The sequence below is a fragment of the Plasmodium malariae genome, assembly GCF_900090045.1.
Source record: "Plasmodium malariae genome assembly, chromosome: 14".
In the NCBI taxonomy this organism is placed as follows: Eukaryota; Apicomplexa; class Aconoidasida; order Haemosporida; family Plasmodiidae; genus Plasmodium; species Plasmodium malariae.
In genome coordinates this window covers 2809451-2833876 of record NC_041788.1, presented here as the reverse complement: position 1 = coordinate 2833876, position 24426 = coordinate 2809451, and the positions used below count along the sequence as shown (strand labels likewise).

At 29.5% G+C, this 24426-nt stretch overlaps 5 protein-coding genes across 5 annotated transcripts; 1 reads left to right on the top strand and 4 right to left on the bottom strand.

Annotated features, from left to right (window-relative positions):
* Positions 1 to 492: 492 nt before the first annotated feature.
* On the bottom strand, positions 493 to 2139 carry PmUG01_14069900 (ATP synthase subunit beta, mitochondrial, putative; the record flags this gene model as incomplete). The annotated part of the gene is made up of 1 exon (XM_029008287.1): positions 493 to 2139. One exon carries the CDS (start codon positions 2137 to 2139, stop codon positions 493 to 495), a length of 1647 nt encoding a protein of 548 aa, XP_028864592.1.
* Positions 2140 to 3961: 1822 nt separating this feature from the next.
* Positions 3962 to 5791, bottom strand: PmUG01_14069800 (serine hydroxymethyltransferase; the record flags this gene model as incomplete). The annotated part of the gene is made up of 3 exons (XM_029008286.1): positions 3962 to 5185; positions 5400 to 5501; positions 5789 to 5791. The coding sequence occupies 3 exons, from the start codon at positions 5789 to 5791 to the stop codon at positions 3962 to 3964; spliced, it is 1329 nt and encodes a 442-aa protein (XP_028864591.1).
* A 1902-nt stretch (positions 5792 to 7693) lies between these two features.
* On the bottom strand, positions 7694 to 10717 carry PmUG01_14069700 (mRNA methyltransferase, putative; the record flags this gene model as incomplete). Its single annotated transcript, XM_029008285.1, has 1 exon — positions 7694 to 10717. One exon carries the CDS (start codon positions 10715 to 10717, stop codon positions 7694 to 7696), a length of 3024 nt encoding a protein of 1007 aa, XP_028864590.1.
* A 1891-nt stretch (positions 10718 to 12608) lies between these two features.
* On the top strand, positions 12609 to 15947 carry PmUG01_14069600 (tetQ family GTPase, putative; the record flags this gene model as incomplete). Its single annotated transcript, XM_029008284.1, has 1 exon — positions 12609 to 15947. The coding sequence occupies one exon, from the start codon at positions 12609 to 12611 to the stop codon at positions 15945 to 15947; it is 3339 nt and encodes a 1112-aa protein (XP_028864589.1).
* Positions 15948 to 17258: 1311 nt separating this feature from the next.
* NOT4 (CCR4-NOT transcription complex subunit 4, putative) lies at positions 17259 to 22311 on the bottom strand (the record flags this gene model as incomplete). Its single annotated transcript, XM_029008283.1, has 2 exons — positions 17259 to 20095; positions 20265 to 22311. 2 exons carry the CDS (start codon positions 22309 to 22311, stop codon positions 17259 to 17261), a joined length of 4884 nt encoding a protein of 1627 aa, XP_028864588.1.
* Positions 22312 to 24426: the final 2115 nt, after the last annotated feature.

The following is a 24426-nucleotide window of genomic DNA, read 5'->3' as shown; positions in this document are numbered from 1 at the left end:
AATTTTGCATCAACCAGGGGAAAAAAAAAAAAAGAAAAAAAAAAAAAAGATGGCGATACCAAACTGTAGCTACTGCTAAATTTGGTTAAGCTAATTTTTTTTTTTTTTTTTTCAATATGAGAAGTTCAATATGGTCAAGTTGTTATGAATGAAAAAAAAAAAAAGAAAAAAAAAAAATATTCTACAATGGAATACAATACGAGTAGTTATACAAAGGTTATCACTCTACACGCATATACATACGCCATAGTCTCATACACATAGATATATCCAATCGACAATTCAAAAGAACCAAAACGAATAGGCATACTACACTTTTCTCAGTTATGCACGTGCGTAAAGGAAAACAAGGTGGAAAATACTATACCCCTATGGAAGGAAATAGCTTCGTTGTTGTACGCGCGTAGGCAAACAAATATATGGAATTGTGCACATACGCCTGTATTTGTGGATGTACACATGCGCATGTGCTCGGACGTCGAAATGGCATACCTAGGATATCTGCTTGGCCATCTCGACGGCCTTGGACTTAACCTCGTCCATTCCACCAACCATGTAAAATGCCATTTCAGGTAAGTCATCACAATCCCCTTTGAGGAGCTCTGAAAATCCTTTTATTGTATCTTCAAGTTCAACAAATCTACCTGGTTTTCCAGTAAAAACTTCTGCAACAGCAAATGGTTGAGATAAGAATCTCTGTACCTTTCTTGCCCTGGCAACGGTCAATTTATCCTGTTCCGATAATTCATCAATACCTAAAATAGCAATAATATCTTGAAGAGATTTATAATCTTGTAATATTTGTTGTACATTTCTTGCCACTTCATACTGTTCAGCTCCAACAATATCTGGTGTCAACATACGTGAAGTTGAATCTAATGGATCGACAGCTGGATATATACCTAATTCCGCTATAGATCTTGATAAAACAGTTGTTGCATCTAGATGTGAAAAAGTGGTTGCAGGAGCAGGATCAGTTAGATCATCAGCAGGTACATAAACTGCTTGAACAGATGTAATAGAACCATTTTTTGTTGTTGTAATTCTTTCTTGTAATGCACCTAAATCAGTTGATAATGTCGGTTGATAACCTACAGCTGATGGTATGCGCCCTAATAAAGCAGAAACTTCTGAACCTGCTTGTGTAAATCTATATATATTATCTACAAATAATAATACATCTTGATTTTCTTCATCTCTGAAATATTCAGCAACAGTTAATCCTGTTAATGCTACTCTTGCACGAGCACCAGGTGGTTCATTCATTTGTCCATATACTAATGCAGCTTTAGAACCATTAAAATCATATTCATTATTATTTCCAATTTTTTTTTTTTTAATAACACCAGTTGTTATCATTTCGTGGTATAAATCATTTCCTTCTCTTGTTCTTTCACCAACTCCTGCAAAAACGGAATATCCACCATGTTTCTTTGCAACGTTATTGATTAACTCCATAATTAATACAGTCTTACCTACTCCTGCACCTCCAAATAAACCAATTTTTCCTCCTTTAGCATATGGAGCTATTAAATCAACAACTTTAATTCCAGTTATTAACAGTGCAGGTTCTGTACTCTGATCTGTAAATAATGGTGGATCTCTATGTATAGGTAACATCTTTTTATATTTAATATCTCCACACTCATCAATAGGTTCTCCTATAACATTCATAATTCTGCCTAACGTTTCTTTACCTACAGGCACACTAATAGGTTTTCCACTATCAGACACTTGTTGTCCTCTTACCAAACCATCCGTTGCATCCATAGCTATTGTTCTAACTACCTTATTACCTAAATGCTGCGCTACTTCTAAAATTAATTTCTTATTATCTATTTCAACTTCTAGTGCATTTAAAATAGATGGCGGCGTGTCTTCAAATTCGACATCCACAACAGCTCCTATTACTTGTGATATCTTTCCTATTTTCGTACTTCCTTTACCCCCACTACCTTTGTTAACTTCATTACTCTTACCTACTCCTTCACCGCTTCTGTTCGACGTATTTGCATTTTTTTTTAGATTTAGATTTTCATTACTACTAATACAACGGAAATGAATCTTCGGGTTACAACATTTTGTTGGTATACCAACTTTTCTGTTAATACACCCCCTAAATAATCTGAGTCTGTGCATGATGGCAAATTTATTTCGTTTTTTACTGAGTTCGATAATACGGATTAAGAAGCACTTGCGTTGGTGCGTGAAACTTGGCGTTTACCGAGATACATATATATACATATATATATATATATATATATATATATATATATATATATATATATATATATTTATTTATTTATTTATTATTATTTTTTGTTCGCTTATTTATGCATACATGCATGCATGGACGCTCACACACATACACATGTACTTATATAAACATGTAAGGGTATTTGTTTTTTTCTAAATTTAATTCTGCTCAATGCGATTTATATATGTATTCCACACGCGCACTCAAATACACATGTAAATGTTCGTGTAAATACTCAGGGAAATATAAATTTTAAAAGTTCTCCCTTTTGCTTATTTATAAAAGGCGTACACGCATTTACACTCTTGGCTCGTTTATGTATCTACACAGGCATACGTGAAAGCGAATTTGTCGTATTTTTTTTTTTTTTTTTTTTTTGTACTTTAAGCTCTATGCTGTTTATTATGAATAACAGAATGAATTTCTTTTTTCTTTTTTTTTAATTTGTAACATCGGCAAAATTTTTCATCTTCGCTTCGTCCCTTGTTCGTTCGTTCGATTGGTTAAGCGATTAAGAGATTGATTTTTTTTTTTTTTTTTTTTTTTTTATTCCTATTGGTGTATATTTTGTTTAGTTTTGCTCAACTTCGCTTCATTTTACCAAATTTTTTTTTTTTTTTTTTTTTTTTTTTTACATATTAGATACGAGGTGTACCTATATGTATGTCAATCTGCTTAAATTTATTTTTTTATTATTTTTTTTTTGTTTTGTTTCCTTTATTTATCCGTTATGAGGTGAAACGGGTTGGAGTGATGAAACATAGGAGCAGTACGTGAACAAATAAAGTACACATCGGTATGTTCTCACGAGTGCTAACTTCTTGCGAATATTTTTAATCATAACATTTATTTTTACATGTACAGAAGGCACAAATAAGATCTTATAAGGCGAAACTATGAATAATGATAGGCATAATTGAAGTGAACAGATGGTACGAAATTACACATTTGAAGATGGGGGACTATTTCATTAACACAAAAATAATTTTAAAATTTTCATGTAAATAAAATTGTTCTCTACGTAAATTGTACATTTTTTTTTTCTTTTTCTTTTTTTTCACCTGCAAAATTTTTTTATTTCCATTCCTGTTCGTATGCTCATTCGCGCATGTACACTAATTTTTAGGTTATTTTGAGTTTGTTTATGATTTATTTTTCTTCCATTTTTGGATAATTTTTAATATTATTTTTATTTCCCTTTTTTCGGGAAAGGCCAATCTTTGGGCTGATTTCCTTTGGTACGAAATGTACCAATCGTGTCAAAACAATCATGTTGTAATTGGACGCGTGTTTTATTACTTTATCTTATTCGCCTTATGCTGCTTACGTTAAATTCTTTTCTCTTTCTTTTTGTTGGTAAATTTTTCAAAAGCAGTATATCATTTTTATAGTTTTATGGTAGTTGCTACTGCGGAAATGCAAAGTGTATGGTTATATGTATTATTTATAACCACAGAAAAGGATGTACATTTAAGTTACAAGCCGAAAGGGAAATATATACACACAAACGTGCGAATAGGCACATGCACATGTGTACAAATATGTAAATGTACAGGTATATATATGTACACGTATGGAAATGTATGTATATATATAGGTATATTTATGAACACGTGAGGAATATCATTATGACCAGTCCATGAAGATACTACCCTTCCCTTTGGATGACCTCTTTTTTTTTTTTTTTTTTTTTTTTTTGAAAGATCAGGGGAAAGGCAAATTGCCCGCCCACTGAACGACCTCCTTTTTTAACTGATCAATATCCGCGTTATTGGTAAGACCTTTTTTAAAATCCACTAATTTTTTTCCAAACTGTTGTTGTAGATCTACAGTTATTTTTATTGCTCTCGCCAATATGTCAGCAATAAATTTCATATCCTTTTCTTTAGCTCCTCTAGTAGTCATAGCAGGAGTACCTATACGGATACCACTTGGTGATACACAATCCACATCAGAAGGAATAGTATTTTTATTTAAAGCTACATTAATAGAATTGCATGTTTCTTGTAATTTCGATCCTGTAATACCATATTTTCTTAAATCTACAACAATAAGATGATTATCGGTACCATTAGTAACAAGATCAATGTTGTTATTAATTAAATATTGTGCTAAAGCTTTACTATTTAGTAAGACTTGTTTTGTATATTCTTTAAAAAAATCAGAATGTACTTCTTTCAACTGACAAGCAACAGCAGCTATTTTATTATTATGAGGTCCACCTTGAAAACTTGGAAAAACTGCACTATTAATTTTTTGATCTAATCCTGGATTTTTTTTTTTGTTAAAAAATATAAGAGCACTTCTAGGTCCTCTTAATATTTTATGTGTAGTTGTAGTTACTACATCTGCATATATAAATGGATTATTTAGCAAATTGCATGCAACAAAACTTGATATATGTGAAATATCTGCTAGTAAATATGCCCCTACTTCATCGCAAATAGCACGAAACTTTTTGTAATCTATATCTCTAGGGTAACTTGTATAACCACATATTATTACCTTTGGTTTAAATGATAATGCCATTTCATGAACATTATCAAAGTCTACATATCCCTCACTATTACATTTATATAATTTAGATTCAAACATATCAGATGTTATTGATACCTTTTTTTTTTCATCAAAAAAACCATGTGTTAAGTGCCCTCCAGAACATAGATGCATACCCATAATTTTCCCTTTTACTCCTACTAAAGCATATAAGGCTTGTACATTAGCAGCAGATCCTGACAAGGGTTGAACATTAACCCCCCATTCTTCATCACTTACATTGAATGCTTCCAATGCTCTTTTACAACACAGCTCTTCAATCTTATCAATGTAGTCGTTACCTCCGTAATACCTCTTCCTTGGGTATCCTTCCGAGTATTTGTTGCTCACGCGATTTCCCAAGCATTCGCGCACTCCATTGTTCATTAGATTCTGCTCGTAGAAGAAATACACCAGCGCAGACAGTTTATAAACAGAGTACGCATGCATATACCCACATGTAAATACCCACACGAATGCACACACACACACTAGAAATATATATGGAGTCTGCCTTTCTTAGTTCACACCTCATCATCATTTGCATGGAGATATGCATATACACATATGCACACAATTATCATCTAATGTTTTACAAATGCACTACCTCTGAAGCAATGAGATTTATAGTTTCTCTCTGTCTTTTTTCCTCGTCCACTAATATATCATACAGCTCCTTGTCCAAACTTTCCAAAGGGTCATTGTTAAACTGAAATAAAAACGTAATATTTGAAATGGATATACATAATGCATTCTGGTAACTCGTGGAGAAGATTGGACTTGAGAGAAGTAATGAAATGGAGGAATAATACAGAAAAAAAAAAAAAAAATGAAAAAAAATAAAGCTTATTCCATATATATGCCATTAATACTGTTATATAATTATACGTATTACTATGCATATGAATAAAACAGGCAGTTTTACAAACTCTGGCTAAATGATCATTCCGAATCTTTAAAAAATTTTTCATTCATTCTTTATCATTTGGAAGTTACCATTTTGATTATAAATGGAGGGTTTGACCGAGTTAAGGGATTAGTGATGGACGTTTATAATTTGTTTTTATTTTCGCCTTTGTTTTCTCTTTTACTATCTCTTTCTTTTTTGCTTTCTTTTTGCTTTCTTTTTTTTTTTCCTCCTCTTTTTTTTTTTTTGTTCAATAAAAAAGAATTAACAAACGTTAAGTTTACAAAAATATTTTCTCTTGATTCTTTTTGGATAAATATTTTTTTGTGTAAAATAATGTTGGGAGAGTGTAACTTAAAATAGTGCGGAACACTCAATGTTTATTCTCTTTTATTTTCAATATACGTACACATTTGCGATATGTACAAAGTGATTAATGCAGAACTGTCGTTTGTACATTAATCGTCATGTGCACGTATGTATGATACTTCATATTTTTTTATTTTTGTACGATATCGCGATGCTGTAAAAGCCGAATAGGAAGGCGAGTAGACTCGATTTTCTCTTTCGCAAGTATATTACATATATATATATTTGAATGTGCGCATGTGAATATGTACGTGTTAAAATGTATATACATATAATATACATCATCCAGCGAAAAGCTGAAGTTTGGGGAATACCGACATACGATATATGTATGTGTATATAAGTATATATATGTATGTAAATATAAGTTATATATGTATGAATATATAAGTATATATATGTATGTAAATATAAGTATATATATGTATGTATATATATTATAAAATAAACACTGAATAACCTTCGAATGCTAAAAAGTTTTATGGAAGCAGCATTTCTCTTTTTTGAACGTACGCACACAATGAAAGGAGCACGCGTAAAAATATTTAGCGGGTACCTGCGTAGGTAAGAAGTGCGTTATGTAGTAACATGGCTAGCTTTGCAAATGTGCAATATGGGCTTATTTAAAAAAAAAATAATAATAATAAATAAAAAAAAAAAAAAAAAAAAATGAAACTAAAAGTTAAATAAAATAATTTAAGCCTACTAGCGCTTTTCTTCCTTCAAATAGCCGCTAACAAATGTGTACACTCTATTTTCTTTTCTATTGTAGCTACTTTAGCCATTATAATATAATACGTGAAATTTTTTATAAAAAAGAAAAAGTTAAAAGGTACAATGCCTCTTAGACTTCAAGTTGTTTAAAAAGTTGGCTAACTAAAAACTAATACATCCACACACAAGCATATATACGGATATATACATATTTATGCATATATATATATATATATATATATATATATATATATACAGGTCTGTGTGCAGTATGAAAAACACAGAAAAACGCTGGACGTAATCCAATGTACGGCGAAATAACACAAAACTTGCAATAAGAAAAAAAAAAAAAAGAGTGTAATACTAAATGGCACACCTTTCTTGTTTTTCAACGAACTGTTACTTATGAATAATGAATGAGGGGAATAAATAACAATTCTTTCTTTTAACAAAAAAAAAAAAAAATGACCAACGATGATGCCGCTAAATAACAATGCTACTAATGGACTACGTTACAACGTGGAAAAACTAAAAGAGACAAACATATGTACATTGCGGGTAAGGTCTCCCCGCATACATACATTAGCTGTATGTATGGGCATGCCTTTCAAAACGAAGCACGGGGATCTCCAACTAACTACGTCATATTCCTGGTTGCATAGGAAAATACTAAAGCTAGCAGCAAATGCTAAAAGTCTGGCTCGCACGGTAGTACAAACAAAATATATACATACACACATATACGTACATATACGTACATATACGTACATATACGTACATATACATACATATACGTACATATACGTACATACATATATATAACTACGACAGGGATATAAAAGACAAAAAAAAAAAAAAAAAAAAAAAAAAAGAACTACTCCTTCTCGCACGAACTTATATCAAAGCAACTTCTACCCATTTGCGTTTCTTGGAGGCGATTTAGGGCGCAGATTTTCAATTTCACTTGTCGTACCCATATATTTCCCCCCTACATAAGATGTGGCTTCAGGCCAGGCGATATCCCCTTCGAACCAGCTTATATACTCTTCTTTATTAAACAAAGTTGTATCCATATTTTTACCTAGGGTTAACCACCCATTTCTTATATTTCTATTAGTACCAAATAATTCGATTTTTCTTCTTCCTAAACAGAATTTTTCAATAATTTTGTATAATTCCTCTGGTTTGTTATTATTATAAATATTTTCATCTGTCTCTTCAGCTATAATAACATCTGTATCTAAATTTGCATGAATTAAATGAATATCGTATGACCTTCTAACCGCTCCTTTGATGCCAACTAAGCAATGCTCCGTTGTTCTTTGTAAATAAGAATTTTCATTATTTATTTCATTTAAGTATTTAATTTTTTTATTTTTTTCATTTATATTAGTTTTCAACCAACATATATCTTCACATCTTCGATATCCCCATCTATTTAATAAAATTCTTGCATCCTCTAAATGTGTTACTCCACACCATAAAAAAAGAAAAGATGGTATTTCTGCAATCTTTTCAATTTCCAAATTTCCTATATCATCTAAAGACCAATATTTATCTTTTTCATCATTTATATCATTATTTAAATCATAATTATCTATATGCATATTATTTAATATATCTAAGTTATGTATTTTTCTATCATAATATTCTTTCCATGGTGGATCTATTAGAATCACATCAAATTTTATGTCTAAACTTCCTAATTCAAATGTTCTCAAGTCACAGCTAATATATCGAGCAGGTGTTGACCTTTTCTTTATAATAATATTTTTCAGTTCTAATAACTGTTTAAGTTTTGGGTATTTTGTAAATCTTTTATTTTCATCACTATCTCTTATGAAATTTTGTGGTCTCTCTCCTGTATTTACAAAATTTTGATTATAATCATTCTGTAGTCTTTCTCGACCATCTACATTAATATTGCAAGTATTACTTTTGCAATTCTCTTCTTTTTTCATATTTACATTTGACGACGTCCTACTGTTACTAGAATCAACGTTCGCAAAATAGCTACTCTGGTTGTTATTTGGGCTGTTATTCGGGATATCATTCAGGATGCCATTCGGATTGTTATTCGGTCCTTTATTCGAGTTGTTACCTGGACCAGTATTCGGGTCGTTACTCATGTGCTTGAAATTATTTACATAATTTGAATTGTTCAAATTGTACATATCATTTGCAATATTAAAGTTGCTCACACTACCCACATTGCTTGCACTGTTTAAGCGGTTTATACTGTTTGTGCTCCTTTCATTTTGATATGTCTTACTGTGTATGCCACCATGGCTGCGGGTAGGCAAGGCTTGCCTCGAATACTGTAGGCTTTGTGAATTTTCATAAAAAAAATGATCATGTTTTTTCATATCTTTCATAATAGTATCCTCAGAGGTATGCATCGCTGCACTATTTCTTTTGTCATACTTCATACAGTCCTTGTCACTCGGAGGAGCTGGTGCATATAAGACTGAGTTATTTTTTTGCCCATGGAAATTATTGCTACTGGTGGTACTACTACTCATATTATTAATACTATTAATATTATTAACATTATTATTAATATTATTATTAATATTATTATTCATATTATTATTCATATTATTATTAATATTATTATTCATATTATTATTCATATTATTATTCATATTATTATTCATATTATTATTCATATTATTATTCATATTATTATTCATATTATTATTCATATTATTATTCACATTATTATTCATATTATTGACATTTTTAGTACTACTACTACTATTACTACCATTTATGAAGCTATATGCACTGTTATTCGTGCTTGGGGGAAAAATACCCATATTTGGCGGAGGAACAACTGCCTTGTGATTTCGCATAGTGCTGCATTTATTACTACCACTGTTGCAATTGCTGCTCAAATTACCACTACTTCTATGACTATAATTTATGTACATAGCACTGTTACTGCTATTGTTTTTTACATTAGAGCTAGATATACCATTCATCTTTACACTACTATTTACGTTATAATTTATGTATGGATAATTACTTTTATTAAAATCTGGTAATATACTTTTACCCTTTTCATTATTATTATTCACACCTCCATATTTTGTATTCTTTAAATTCTTGTCATACGAAAAAGTGTTTTGTCCTTCAATATTTAGGCTGTCTGCTGTTGGCATTATTGAGTAAGCATTATTGGTGCTACCATTTTTTATAATATTAGTATTACCGTGTGCATAATTTATATAAGGGGATTTAGCAAAGTTATAGTTTTTGTTCGTATACATATTGTTTGGCATATTATTGTTTGGGGCTGTGCTCATATTGTGGTTCACAGGGTTATTCATACTACTATTATTCATGTTCATGCTTATATAATAGTTCACTGGATCCTTTACACTTCCCTGATGATTACTACTACTGTAGGGGTTACTACTACTGTAGGGGTTACTACTGCTGTAGGGGTTACTACTGCTGTAGGGGTTACTACTACTGTAGGGGCTACTATTGATGTAGGGGTTACTATTAATGTTATGACTGCTACTGATTTGATGACTACTACTGCCATTATTATCTTTATTATTACTGTTACCACCTGCATTCGGGTAATTCAAATTATAATCGTAATTATAATTTTTATTATAACTATTTGTAAAATTCCCGCTATTACTGTAATTCATAATTTTGGGGAAATTCGGGGTAGCATTACTATTACTGTTACTATTATTAACATAACTACTTGGATTGGCATAGTTTTTATTTGCATACTGATGGTATGCCACGTTATTATTCGACTGCTTAGCATTATTATAAGGAACACAATTTTGGAAATTTGGTTGGTTAAAATTTACGTTTCCTTTGTTGCTATTAATTATGTTCGTTTTGAAATTTGCCGAGTTAATGTTTTTATGGATACTGTCCTTCGGATCTTCACTATTGGGGTTTTTCATTTTGCGCTTAAAAACGTAAATATACTCATATGTATAAGCATATCTATACGCATATGTATAAGCATATCTATACGCATAAGTATAAGCACATGTATATGCAAATATGTACAATTATATTTATATATATACATGCATATACATATATATAAATTTATATTTATGCAAATTTCGTACATGTGGTAAATGTATTATTATACATGTTTCACATAAATATCTCACGAATTACGCTTAATAATGTTCATGTTGAAGATTTAAAATAACAAATATATGCCAATTATTTAAAAAAAAAAAAAAAAAAAAAAAAATTAAATGTTGTACTTCTTTCCATTTATATTTCTTCTGAAAATATTTTTCATTATCACTAAGCATTTTCTAAAAAAAATCAGCATATATAAAATGAATTTCTTAAAAATAATATTACATTCAAACTTTAATACATTTTTGTTGTAGAGAAGGGGAAAAATATAAGAAATGAATGGGGAAAAAAAAAAAAAATAATCGTTTATTCGCTTGCTCTGTGAAGGGAACTACAAAATACACGTAATATATTTTTATACGTAAGTAAATATTACATAAGTATATATGCATAGGAACTGTAAATTTGTTTTCCATTTTAAAAATGCAATTTGCGCATTTTTTAAGAAATAGAACACCATTTGAGAAAACAAATGAAATCCATGTTTGTAAAAAAAAAAAAAAAAAAATATGAATAATGTAAGATCGTGTTGTACATATTTAAAAAAAAAAAAAAAAATGTTCACCTATTGAAAGAAAACACACCTTTGTATACAACAGTTTTGGAAGTAGTAGGTAATTTTTTTCAGTTCAATTTTTTATATTCACGAGGGAAAATGATCATTTAAATGGGCAGTTCTGTAATACGTAATTTTACTATATGTATATACGTATATATAAACGTACATACATACATATAAACACACGTACGCACATATAAACGTACATACATAAATACATACATATAAACATACATACATACATACATACATACATACATACATACATACATACATACATACATACATACATACATACATACATACATACATACATACATACATACATACATACATACATACATACATACATACATACATACATACATACATACATACATACATACATACATACATACATACATACATACATACATACATACATACATACATACATACATACATACATACATACATACATACATACATACGTATAAACATACATACATAAATACATACAAATACCGGTATGTTTTTGCCTACAAGTATACACCAATGCACATGCCCCCACGTACATGTATTCAGAAGGCGAGAAAAATGTACTTAACAAACCTACAGCGTGAACAGAAATGCGGAAAGAATGGGGGTAATATATATGTTAGCTAGTTTTTTTCAAATTGCTATTTACAAAAAGTTTTAAGACATTGTGTAGGGAATAAGGGTATACGTTAATACGAGCAAATCAATATGAACAATTTAATAAAAATTAATATAAAGAAAAAAAAAAAATAATAATAAAATGCCCATTGTTGTAGCCTTTAATTTTTTTAACTTCATATTAATTTGTGCTTTAACAAGGGCTCCTCCTCATATTTCAGAAAATTTAAGAACACCCAACACGTCAAAGCATAAATTGGGGGAAAAAAAAAGCATAACTCACTCATATATGTACATGCATAAATATGTATATACATACACTTGTTCATATGTACAAATGTCCATACATACCGGCGCCGATACATATACACATTTATGCGAGAATGCAGGCACATCAATGTGCATTCAGGCTTGTTCTACGAGATAGCGAAATTTTCTTATACAATCGCTAGTTAACTTTTTTTTTTTTTTTTTAATTTTTTTCACCTTTTGTTCATATTATGTTAAAAAAAATATTAACTGTTCATAATATTTGTGCAAAATATAGGAAAAGGTTTTTTTGCCATGAATTAGTAAACTTAGGAATTCTTGCACATATTGATGCAGGAAAAACAACAATATCAGAAGATATTTTATATAATGCCAATGAAATAAGGGTAAAAGGAAACATAAATGACCAGAACACTCAGTTGGATTTTTTAAAACAAGAAAGAGAAAGGGGAATAACAATTAAAACAGCTTATTCATGTTTTAAATGGAATGAAGTGCACGTAAATTTAATTGATACCCCAGGGCATGTTGATTTTAGCAATGAAACTTTCTTATCTTTGTGTGTATCTGATAAATGTGTCATTGTTGTGGATGCAAAGGAAGGATTACAAATTCAAACAATAAATATTTTTCGTTATATAAAAGAAAATATTCCTATATATTTTTTTTTAAATAAAATGGATATACACGAAGCAGACATTGAGTATAATTGTACAAGTATCAAAAATAATTTAAGTAAAAAAAGTTTGCTCATAACATATCCAATTTATGAAAATAAAAAATTAAAATATATATTAGATCTGCCATCTATGTTGTTATATTCGTATCCCCAAGTTAAATATGGTCAAAAGATAATTTTTAAAAAAATACCCCTAGGGCCAGTTTTAAAAGCTTCCAAATTTGAAAATGTACATAATCATTTTGATTCAATTGAATTTTGTAATGATAATATAATACCATCAGGAGAAGATGAACAAACAAGAAATTTTAAAATTTTGAATATTCTGAATTATAACATAGTTGATTATGTTGTAAAGAAAAGAGAAGAAATCGTGGAAGTTTTATGTGATTTAGACCCTGAGCTAGAGTATAAATATTTAAATAATATTAAAATAAATTATGACAATGTTAAGAAATCCTTGATTAAATGTATAAATATGAAGCATATTTTCCCTATTTTTTCGGGGAGTGCCCTCAACTCATGCGGGGTGCATCTTCTCCTTGACTATGTTACATATACCGATGCCAGTTATAATTACCCTTACAATAGCACCCAAAGGAAGGGCAAAGAGCACGATAATATGAGTTTGTGTGCACCCAAATGGAGTGATAAAACCGGTATGTGTTTGTTAAGTAACAAGGAAAGAAATATCGTTGGCGGCATTAATGGCAGTGGTAGCAGTAGCAGTGGTAGCAGTAGCAGTGGTAGCAGTATCAGTGGTAGGAGCGAAGTGAAGGCTGGAGGAAGCGACCAATCCCGCGGAACAGCGAACACTCCTAATGCAATTTCTTCCCGGTTAATCATGTCAATGAAAAATAGCTTACTTAATAAAAAATATGAACCTGGGCATTTTTTTAAAACGATTATATTTATATTTAAGTTAGTAAAGGAAAAAAATGGATATAACACATTTTGTAAAGTGCTTAAAGGAAAAATCACGAAAAATTCGAATCTTCTTAATATTAGGAATAATAAAAATGAAATAGTTAAAAATATATATAAAGTAAAAGCAGACAGATATGTAATGACGAAAGAGTTAAAGACGAACGATATAGGAATGATCAGGGGATTTCAAAACATACTAGTTTGTGATATCATATGTGAAACGGAAGAACAAAAAGGGGATGTTCAGGAGAAGCTATGTAATAAGGGGCTTATTGATTATGTGTCCCAAAGAGAAGAAAACAAAAGAATGATCAAAGACAACAAAAGTAGAGAACTCATAATGGATAATGAGTACGACGATGGTGGAAAGATAAAGGTACCCCATGATGATGTATACTCCTTCAATGATATATATAAATTAATGAAAGGAGAAATAAAGAATAAAGAATTATGGTATTTTTTAAAAAGTTACAAAAAAAGAATAAGAAAAAATATCGTTGTTTGTACATGTGCAATAGAGCCAAGGGATTGTAGGAAAGAAAAAGAGTTGAAGAAAATTCTAAATAATATATGCTTAGAAGATAATAGTATAATTTCCTACACAGACAAAAATAATAAATTAATTATTGGCTCAATTGGTATTCTAAATATTGAAGTTACCCTAGATAAGATCAGGTGTGATTATAATATTGACATTCGGACGGAGGATGTTGAAATCATCCAGAAGGAATATATTATAGGCAATTATGAAGATACTATTAAAAAACAGATGAAAGTTAACTCGAACTTTTCTAGTATCACGATCGGTTTGAGTATTAAGGAAAAGGAATTCGTAGACATCTCCAAGTATATTCAAAGTATCTTGAAGTATGACAGTACATATTATTCTACATCCTCTAAAATACTGAAAGGGGAAATGGAAGGGGAAACGGGGGGAGTAGAAGAAGACGAAGCAGACGAAGTAAATGATGAGGAAGATGTAACGTTTCTGAAAAACGAAGATATTAGCAGCTCCTCCTTAAGAAGAAAGAGTTCCACATTGCATAAGTACAATTTTGGCGCTGAAAGGAAAATTAGTAACTATTTTAAAGGTACAATCAACGAAATGAACCATTTCAAAAGAAAAGTACAAATTAATAGTAACTGTCATACAAATGAACAGATGGAAAACCTAAAAAAGGAGCTTACTGTAGGGGAAATATTTCATTCGAGTTATGCAGGAGATCGAACTGGTAAGGCTAATTCGCTTAAGATGGATGAATATAACCATTGGTGTGAAAAAAGAGCATGGGAGGAAGAAATGGAACGGATTAAGGAACCAAATGAGGGGGGATATGATGAAGTAAGATGTGAAAAGGTAGAACATGATGAAGTTAATGATGGAAACATAGACGAGTACCTTCAAAACCTTAACTACGAAGACTTATTCCGAAGTACGGTAAGTGTTGATAAAAATGTAGAGTTATATATTAACGAATTAAAGGAAAAAAAAAAAAAAAAAAAAAATTTTTATAATGAGATTTTACGTAATTGTATTATTTCATTAAAAAATTGTTTAAGTAATGGTTACAAAACGAATGGAAATATTATTAATACAGAAATTAAAATAACAAAATTAGAAATACCAGAAGACTGTACCATAGCAGTAGCTAAATATGCATGCAATGATTTGTATTATAAGATGATTAGGAAAGCAAATGTATGTATAGCAAGTCCTTTATCACTGCTGCAAATACATACAGACGAATCTTATGTTGGCATTATAGTAAAGGATTTGATTCAATATAGAAATGGATCTATTATTCAAATCATGGAAAATACAGAGCAACAAGGTTTTAAAATTATGAAAATTATTGCCATTATTCCTGTTAAGTTTACGAATAATTATGCTTCTATACTGAGGTCTATTTCGAGTGGCCATGCGAACTTTTTCATGACCTTTTGTGGCTACAAAAAAGATTAGATAAAAGTTATATATTTGTGTGTGTGTGTGGTTGTGGTGGTGGTGATGATGGGGGTAAATCTCTTATTCTATATATATATTTTGTCATTTATGAGTATATTTACAAGTAGAGTATTCATGAGCATATATTTATAGTTTTCATTATGCGCAATAATTTATATGCCTCTTTCGTCGCATTTGGCTTACATATATATGTATATGCGTCAAGCATAATGTATGTGTGAATTAGGAGCAAGTATATGTATTCATGTACTTGTTCACATCATGTGCACACGTATGATTGCACATTTTCCTCCAGCGTACTCGTCAAATTGTACAGAGGTGGCGTGCCATAACTGTCATAAGCAGCGATATGAATAACATAAACGTATACTTCTTTAAAGTGTTACTAATTTGTATTATATCATTGCAGATATATTTTCAGTTTTCTTTTTTTTTTTTTAATACATCTTATCCAACAGGTACAATTGGTCCTCCTTCATTCGTAGGAGCATTAATTTTTTTGTTTATATTTTTGCATTGATTTTCAAGTTAAATAATTAACAGTATATTATATATTGCTTCACAAATAACTTCATTATTTTATTTTATTTCATTTTTTTTTTTTAATCCAAATTCATTTAGTTTTTAATTATGTGTATTAATTACGACATGGCTGAAACTTTACAGCGAAAATAAAAAAAAAAAAATAAAAAAATTTGAAAATGATACGAATGATGCGAATGATGCGAATGATGCGAATGATGCGAATGATACGAATGATACGAATGATACGAATGATACGAATGATACGAATGATACAAATGATACGAATGATATGAATGATACGAATGATATGAATGATATGGATGAAATGCAAACGAAATGAGGGTAAATGTAAAAATAAATATGAATATGCAGCTAAAATGCGCTAAGCATTTAAATGTTCATAATAAAGATGTTTAAAAAACTGCAAATATTTCAAAATGAATTTTAATTAAAAAAAAATATATAATAAAATAAAAAAAAAAAATACACAGCTGAATTATCAACGTCCTCACCTGCGACTTCAGCAGGTTTTCACAATTTCGTATATATATTTCATATATATATATGTACATATATTTGTATATATATCCCCAAAAAGCACTGCCATTTTTTTTTTATTTTTTTTGCTGCAGCGCTTATATCCATTCAGTCGATTACCTAATAATGACAAGTGTGAATAGTCCACGTAATATTCACATGAATAAATCTTCCGAGCCACGAAGACACAATAAATATGGAAATATACCACTAACAGCAAAATATTATTAAAAATGGCTTTGTATCCTAAGCACTTAGATTGACTTTTTCATTTACCTCTTTCGTATGAAAGGATCTATTAAAATTAACCCACAATTTTGGGAAATTAGTTAGTTGTATTTTTTTTGAGATTTTTTTATCAGCATTATTGATATTATTTTGAAAAATATTGGTATCTCCTTTTTTCTGACTTGATAATAAATTTTCTGACCTGTTCAGGTGAAAATCGGATTTACATAACTGTTGAACAAAGTTTATTTGTTCATTAAATATTTTGTCAAAAAGGATATCATTGGCATTGTGTAGGTCTGAATTTTTTAATAAAATTAATTTTTTATAAATATCAAATGTGTTATTTTCGTTAAGATTCTTTTTATATTTTAAATTTGTATTTTTTTCTAGTGTATATTCCATTATTCCTTTATAAGCCTTTAAAAAAAAACGATCATCCTTGGCATATAACAGATAGTCATTATTACTATTACTACTATTATTACTACTGTCATTACTATTGTTATTACTACTGTTATTACTATTATTATTATTACTACTGTTATTACTATTATTATTATTATTACTACTGTTATTACTACTGTTATTACTATTATTATTATTGTTATTACTATTGTTATTACTATTGTTATTACTATTGTTATTACTATTGTTATTACTATTGTTATTACTATTATTATTATTATTACTACTACTATTACTATTACTATTACTATTACTATCTTTTTTTTTATTGTCAACCTTGTTATCTTCTATTAAGTACACTGTATCGTTGTCCTTCAAGTTATTTTGAATCGCTTTGCTCTTAGCAATGCATAAATTCCTGATGAAAATGTTAAGGTCGTCGAATAACGCACATTTTTCCGAGTTTTCATCGCTTTCGCCTGTTCCTTCTCTTTCATCCGACTCCCTTTTTTTCTTATCATTTACATTTTTCTTACTTTTCAATTCCACTCGATGCATCATCATCTCTTTTATTATGCTCATAACGTCATCCTCAACTTTTCTACAGAATTTACTTTTTTTACTTAAAGAATTCTTCTTCTTTTTCTTTCCCTTACTATGTAATACTTCTTTAACTGCATCCAAGATCACTCCCTTTGAGTTTTCCTTATCTACAGCGTGCTGGTCTTCGTTCACTACATCCTTTACCGCTTTCTTCTTTTTTTCGTGCACGTCCCTATTTTTAGGGTTATTATAGCTATCCCTTTGTTTTGTTTTACTTTTGGTGCTGTTGCTGGTGTTGTTGTTGTTGAAGCTGCTATTCATGCTGCTGCTATTTTTCTTGTTCTTCTTCTTTTCACTGTCTGGATGCTTATTTTCTTTCATATACGAAATCACAATATCGTGAAATGCGTCATTATTTATATCCCCTTTTTTTTCCTTATCACTCAGTTTGCTACAGTATTCCTGTATTGCCTCCCAAACTGTCATACTTGCATTGCAATTTTTTATTTTCAAGATTTCAACCACATGTATCATTTGTTCTTCTGTATACTTTTTTAAGTTGTTCCTTTCCTTTTTCAACTGTACATCACCCCTATCTTTACCCAAATTTATATCTTCTTTGTCATGGTCATCCTCATCATAGTCATCCTCCTCATCCTCCTCATCATAGTCAACATCGTCATCATCGTCGTCATCATCGTCGTCATCATCGTCGTCATAATCGTCATCATAATCGTCATCATAATCGTCATCATAATCATCATCGTCGTTATCCTCATCACCTATATCCTCTGGGTGCACCTCACCTCCTTTCTGTTTCCCCATCTTTTTCTTTACACCTTCACTCCCTCCTTTTTCCTCTGCTCTTGCTATTTTTTCTGTCTCTTTTTTTTTGCTAACTTTATTTATTTTTATTTTTTCCTCTTCCTCTTCAACGATTTTAGCATACGCCATTTTTTCATTTGCTGCTTTACTATCTGTTACTTTACCATTTGCGTGTTTCTCTTCCTTTCCTTTAATTTCCTTCTTTTCATCATCTTCATGGTCTCGACTCTTTTTACAATTCGTCAGATCATCTCTTAAAATTCCTTCTTCTTTTTTCTTCTCATTTTTAGAACTTTCTTCATAAAATTGTTTGGGAATAACATTACTACCATTTTTTACGTCTTGTCCATTATTTCTCTTTTCATCTAAAACTGTGTGGGTACCAGTACTTTTCCCCAGTTCTGTTACTGTTAATCCTTTTTTGCTTTTATCAAATAAATCATTGAAAAAGTTACCTAACCTGAGGGCCATTTTTGATGTTTTCTTTTTCTCTTCCTCATTTTCAATTCCTTTTACCTTATCCTTTCCACTGTTCGCTAATTTTTTTTCGATTTCTCCCTTATTATTATTATTAGTAGTTGTGGAAGCAGTAGTTAAACTACCATCTATAGTAATGGCACTATTTTGATTTTTTTTTTTTTGCTTCTTTGCATCCTTTTCACCCTCCATTATTTGTTTTTGTTGCTGATCATTCTTTTCATTCCGGTTAATGATCTCCTCCGATTTAGGTTTTTCCCTTTCATTAAGTTTTTCCTTTTCAATATTTTTCTTCTTCTCGTTAGCTTTTTTTTTTTCCATTTTCTTTTTCATTTTTTTCTTTTTTTCCTTATCATACCGCACATCCGTTATAAGAGGATAATTATCCGAAATTTCGTCCAGGTAATATGCATCCGCCTCATCACTGTTGTTTCTGTTTAAAAGTTCTTCGTTTTTGATGTTAAACGTACTGGAATTATTATTATTACAGGCATCAGGAGTAGTAGTACTGTCCTTATTGTAGGGAATATTCTGCAAGGAGCTTAAGTAATTCTTCTCCTTATTATAAGCACCCGTAGTTGAGGAAGAAGCTGCAGCAGTAGCTGCCCATGCGGATACATTAATGCTCGTGTCATCGTATTTTCCCAAATCTACGTTTAGAATATCTTCACTTTTTGTTTTTTTTTTTTTTTTTTTTATTTTTATTTAGTATATTTGCCTTTTCGTTATCTAAATCATCAGTCGAAACAACACCCACATTTTTTACTACACTGGAAAACTTTTCCTCCGAATTCCATTTTTTTTTTTCTTCAACATTCTTTTCCTTTGTATCTTTTACATTTTTCATCTTTGAGTCCTTTCTTATATCCTCAACACTTTTGCTAACACCCTCTTTCGTTAACTCGGTGCTCTTTCCAGTCATCCCTTTTGCTAACTCTGCACTTTGGGATTTCCATTCATTGTAAATTTTATACTCTGTGTTGCTTGACGTAAATATATGAATACTTTCCATCTCTTCATTCCTTCCTTCGATTTTTTTTTTAATTTCCTTATTGTCATTCTTCGAATACTCCGTCTGGAAAACACTCGAGTTGGTGGTTCCCATGCATCCACCTACAGTTATAACATCTCCGGATGTAGAAGCTACTGCTATCGGAGCTACAGACGAAGAAGCGGCTGCTGTGGCAGCTAATGAAGTGGTAAGGCTTGGTTCTTCCTCTAACTTTTTGATTCCCTTCAACAGTGCACTACTAGCAGTTGTATCACCAGTAGTATCATTTTTTTTATCGGGCAATTTTTTAAAATAAAAATATAACAGATCATGATATATATGTTTGGGACCATGTATATCATCTTTAGAAAAACTATCAATAACATTTCCTAGCTCATGTAGATAAAAGCAATCTTCATTACCACATGATGAACTTTTTAAAAAGGATGAACAATATTTCGTAGTACCAAAAGAAGCTTTTAAAACTTTTCCATCTAATATCATACCATCAATAAAGTAAATAGCATTAATAGCTTCTTTTTCATTACTATATGTTATGTATGCACTAAAGGATGGACCATTATAGTGTGGATTATATGCCTGTGACTTGTTAATTATGATGTTTAATATCTGACCATATTTACCAAAATATTCATTTTTTTTTAAAATGTTCTTTTTTGCATATGCAGTAGTAATACCTATAACAAATACTAAATTTCTCTGTACAACTCTAATTCCTTTAATTATCTCTAACAGATTGTCATACTCATGAATATTATATATGTTCGAGTTTTTATATAAATCATATTTACACAATATAGTACTACTATTATTATTTTCATTTTTATTTTTATGCTGATTTTTCTGTTTTTTAATCAACTTTTCATGTGTTTCTCTATTATATATAAATTTCTTTTCATTATAACTTCTTCTACATGCTGGACATTTATTACTCATATGATCTCTTATATAATATAAACACCATAAACATATTTGATAACCACAATCACATGGATAAAAATTTCTGTCTGTTTCATCTAACACTTCTACACATAAAGGACATATAATATTATTTTTATCTTGTCCTTTTTCATTACTATCTTCCCCATTCTTCATTCCTGTTTCTCTTTCATCTATATAAATGTTTTTCTTTTCCTTTATTTTTATTCCTTTAAGTGTTTTATTACTTCTTTTTTTTTTTCTTTTTTCTTTTTCTACTTCGTCTAATTCGTCTAGTTCTTCTAGTTCTAGTTCTAGATCTTTTTCTATTACTTCTTCTTCTTGTAGTTGTTCTTCTTCTTCCTGTTCATCTATTTCTTGTTCATCTTCTTCTTGTGCTTCTTCCTCTTGTCCTTCTTCTTTTTCTTCTTCATATTTATCCTCTTTTTCGTCATACAGCTCTTCCAAGTAAACTGCATCATCGTCATGATCATATTTTCTTTCTCCAACCCCCATTTCATATACCTGTAATTCATCTCCTTCCTTTTCGCTGTTGTAGCTTCCACGCGGGTTACCCTTTCTTTCGCCTTTGTTGTTACTATTACGATTGACACTACTGTTGATACTACTATTGACACTACTATTGAAGCTACCATTGTTGTTACTCTTAGTCTTATTGTTGTTTTTAATATTACTATTAATGTTACTATTAACGTTGACGTTCATATTCATGTTGCTGTTGTTACTGTTAACACCACCAGTGGTGCTGTTCATCTTTCTGCTACTACTAGCACCTACCTCTTCCATCTTCTCATTCTTTTTGTAATAATACAAGCGATTAAACGTTCTTCTCAAGAACCTTTTGTCACTACCTCCCCCTCTCCTCATTTTCCTCCTTTCTTTCCATATATGTCTATATACATATATGTTTTATACATATATGGTACATGTGCTGATGATGTTATTATGTATTACGAGAATATACGTTATGCATATACATACACACCGCATAAGCTACATACCATTCAGATGCGGTAAATATACATATATATATGCATATATATATATATATATACATATATATATATAATGAACAAATGTTACCTATACATACTAATAATTCACGCTACCCATATGTTGTACACATGTACACATGTACGCATATACACATGTACACGTTTATACATATATATACACATACACTCTTTGTACATAGATACTTAACTACATGCTATTTATGCATACGTATTGAATATATATCGTAACGCCTTCGTAGTACACTATGTACTATTTTTTGCGTTACCAATAAAGCAGCGTTAACAAAAAAAAAAATAATATAATATAATCGTATATAAAATTATAGTACATAAATTAATAATGATATAAAATAATAAAAAAAAATATTAAGAAAAAATATTAAAAAAATATATTAAAAAAAATATTTATTAAAAAAAAATATTAAAAAAAATATTTATTAAAAAAAAATAACGAACGAGTAAAAATAAAAGGAAAAACTACCTCCTTTCGCTTTATTTACAATACATATACACTTGAACGTTAACTCTATATGTACTGTTTTATATCCTCTTCCTTTTCTTGTATATTTTCTCATTATATACTCCTTTTGTTATATCTTTCTTTCCTTTAACATTTATATTATTATATTAAAAAAAAAAAGAAAAAAAAGTGGAAACGCAGAAGTTGGAGCAGTTTTGAATTACAAAACTCAGAAAAAAGAATAAGGAAAAAAAAAAAAAATTAATAAAAATAAGAAAAATAAGAAAAGTAAGCAAAGTAAGAAAAGTAAGAAAAGTAAGAAAAGTAAGAAAATTATGAAAATTATGAAAAGTAAGAAAATTATAAAAATTATAAAAATTATGAAAATTATAAAAATTATGAAAATTATGAAAAATAAGAAAATTACAAGTTGGAAAAAAAGGCAAAATAAAAAAAGAAAAAGGAAAATGCTGCGATTTTCATATTTAATTATATTAATATTATATTTATTACATATATTAACGATTTTCACAAAAATGTATTTTTATGCAAAATTACGAAATGAAAAAATTAATATACTTGTGAAGAATTAAGAGATTAAATAAACGCGAGATAAAATATTTATAAGGAAATAAAAATTACTTCAGATTATTTCTCCTTATGAATATTATGTATTATATATATATATATATATGCATATGTATTATGAATGTATATGTATACATGTATATGCACAGTCACTGTAAAAGTGAAATAAGCTTATTCCTTTTTTAGACTTAAAAGAAGCAATTTCGCCGAAGGTTTTTTCTCATTCAAGGGAAAAAAAAAGGCATGCCAAGGGCACATTTTTTTTCCTTTATTTTTTCTTCTATTTTTCTCTTTATTTTTTTACGCTTCTCTTCCCTTCGTTTTATTTTATTCCTTTTATACTGTTTTACGTGTTTGACTTGTTCATTTTGTATATTTTGTATTATTTTGTATATTTTGTAATATTTTCTGTATCTTGTTTTATTTTGTATATCTTGTATTATTTTGTATATCTTGTATTATTTTGTTTATTTTGTATTATTTTGTTTATTTTGTATGTTTATTCTTTTCCTTTTAATTTGTAGAAGCAAATGTACATTTTTACCAACTTTATATATATATAGGCGTACTGTCAAAACACAGTTATGTATGGCATTATAATATTAAAAGAGAAAAAAAAAAAAAAAATAAGAAAATAAAGAAAATAAAAAAATAAGAAAAAAAAGAAAATAAAAAAATAAGAAAAAAAAATAAGAAAAAGAAGGAAAAAACGAAATAGTCTTAAGAGATACAAATTTCAGATAATTATATAATATCCTCCCAAATAAAAAAATACTATTTTCCCAATTTTTGGAAATATCTTAAAAGGATATGTTATGCGTTACATAAATTGTTATAGGATTGTTTTGAAAGAAGAGAGTACTGTTTCTTATTCAATTATGTGGAAAAGGTTTTAGGTAAAAATCGACCTTAAGTAGT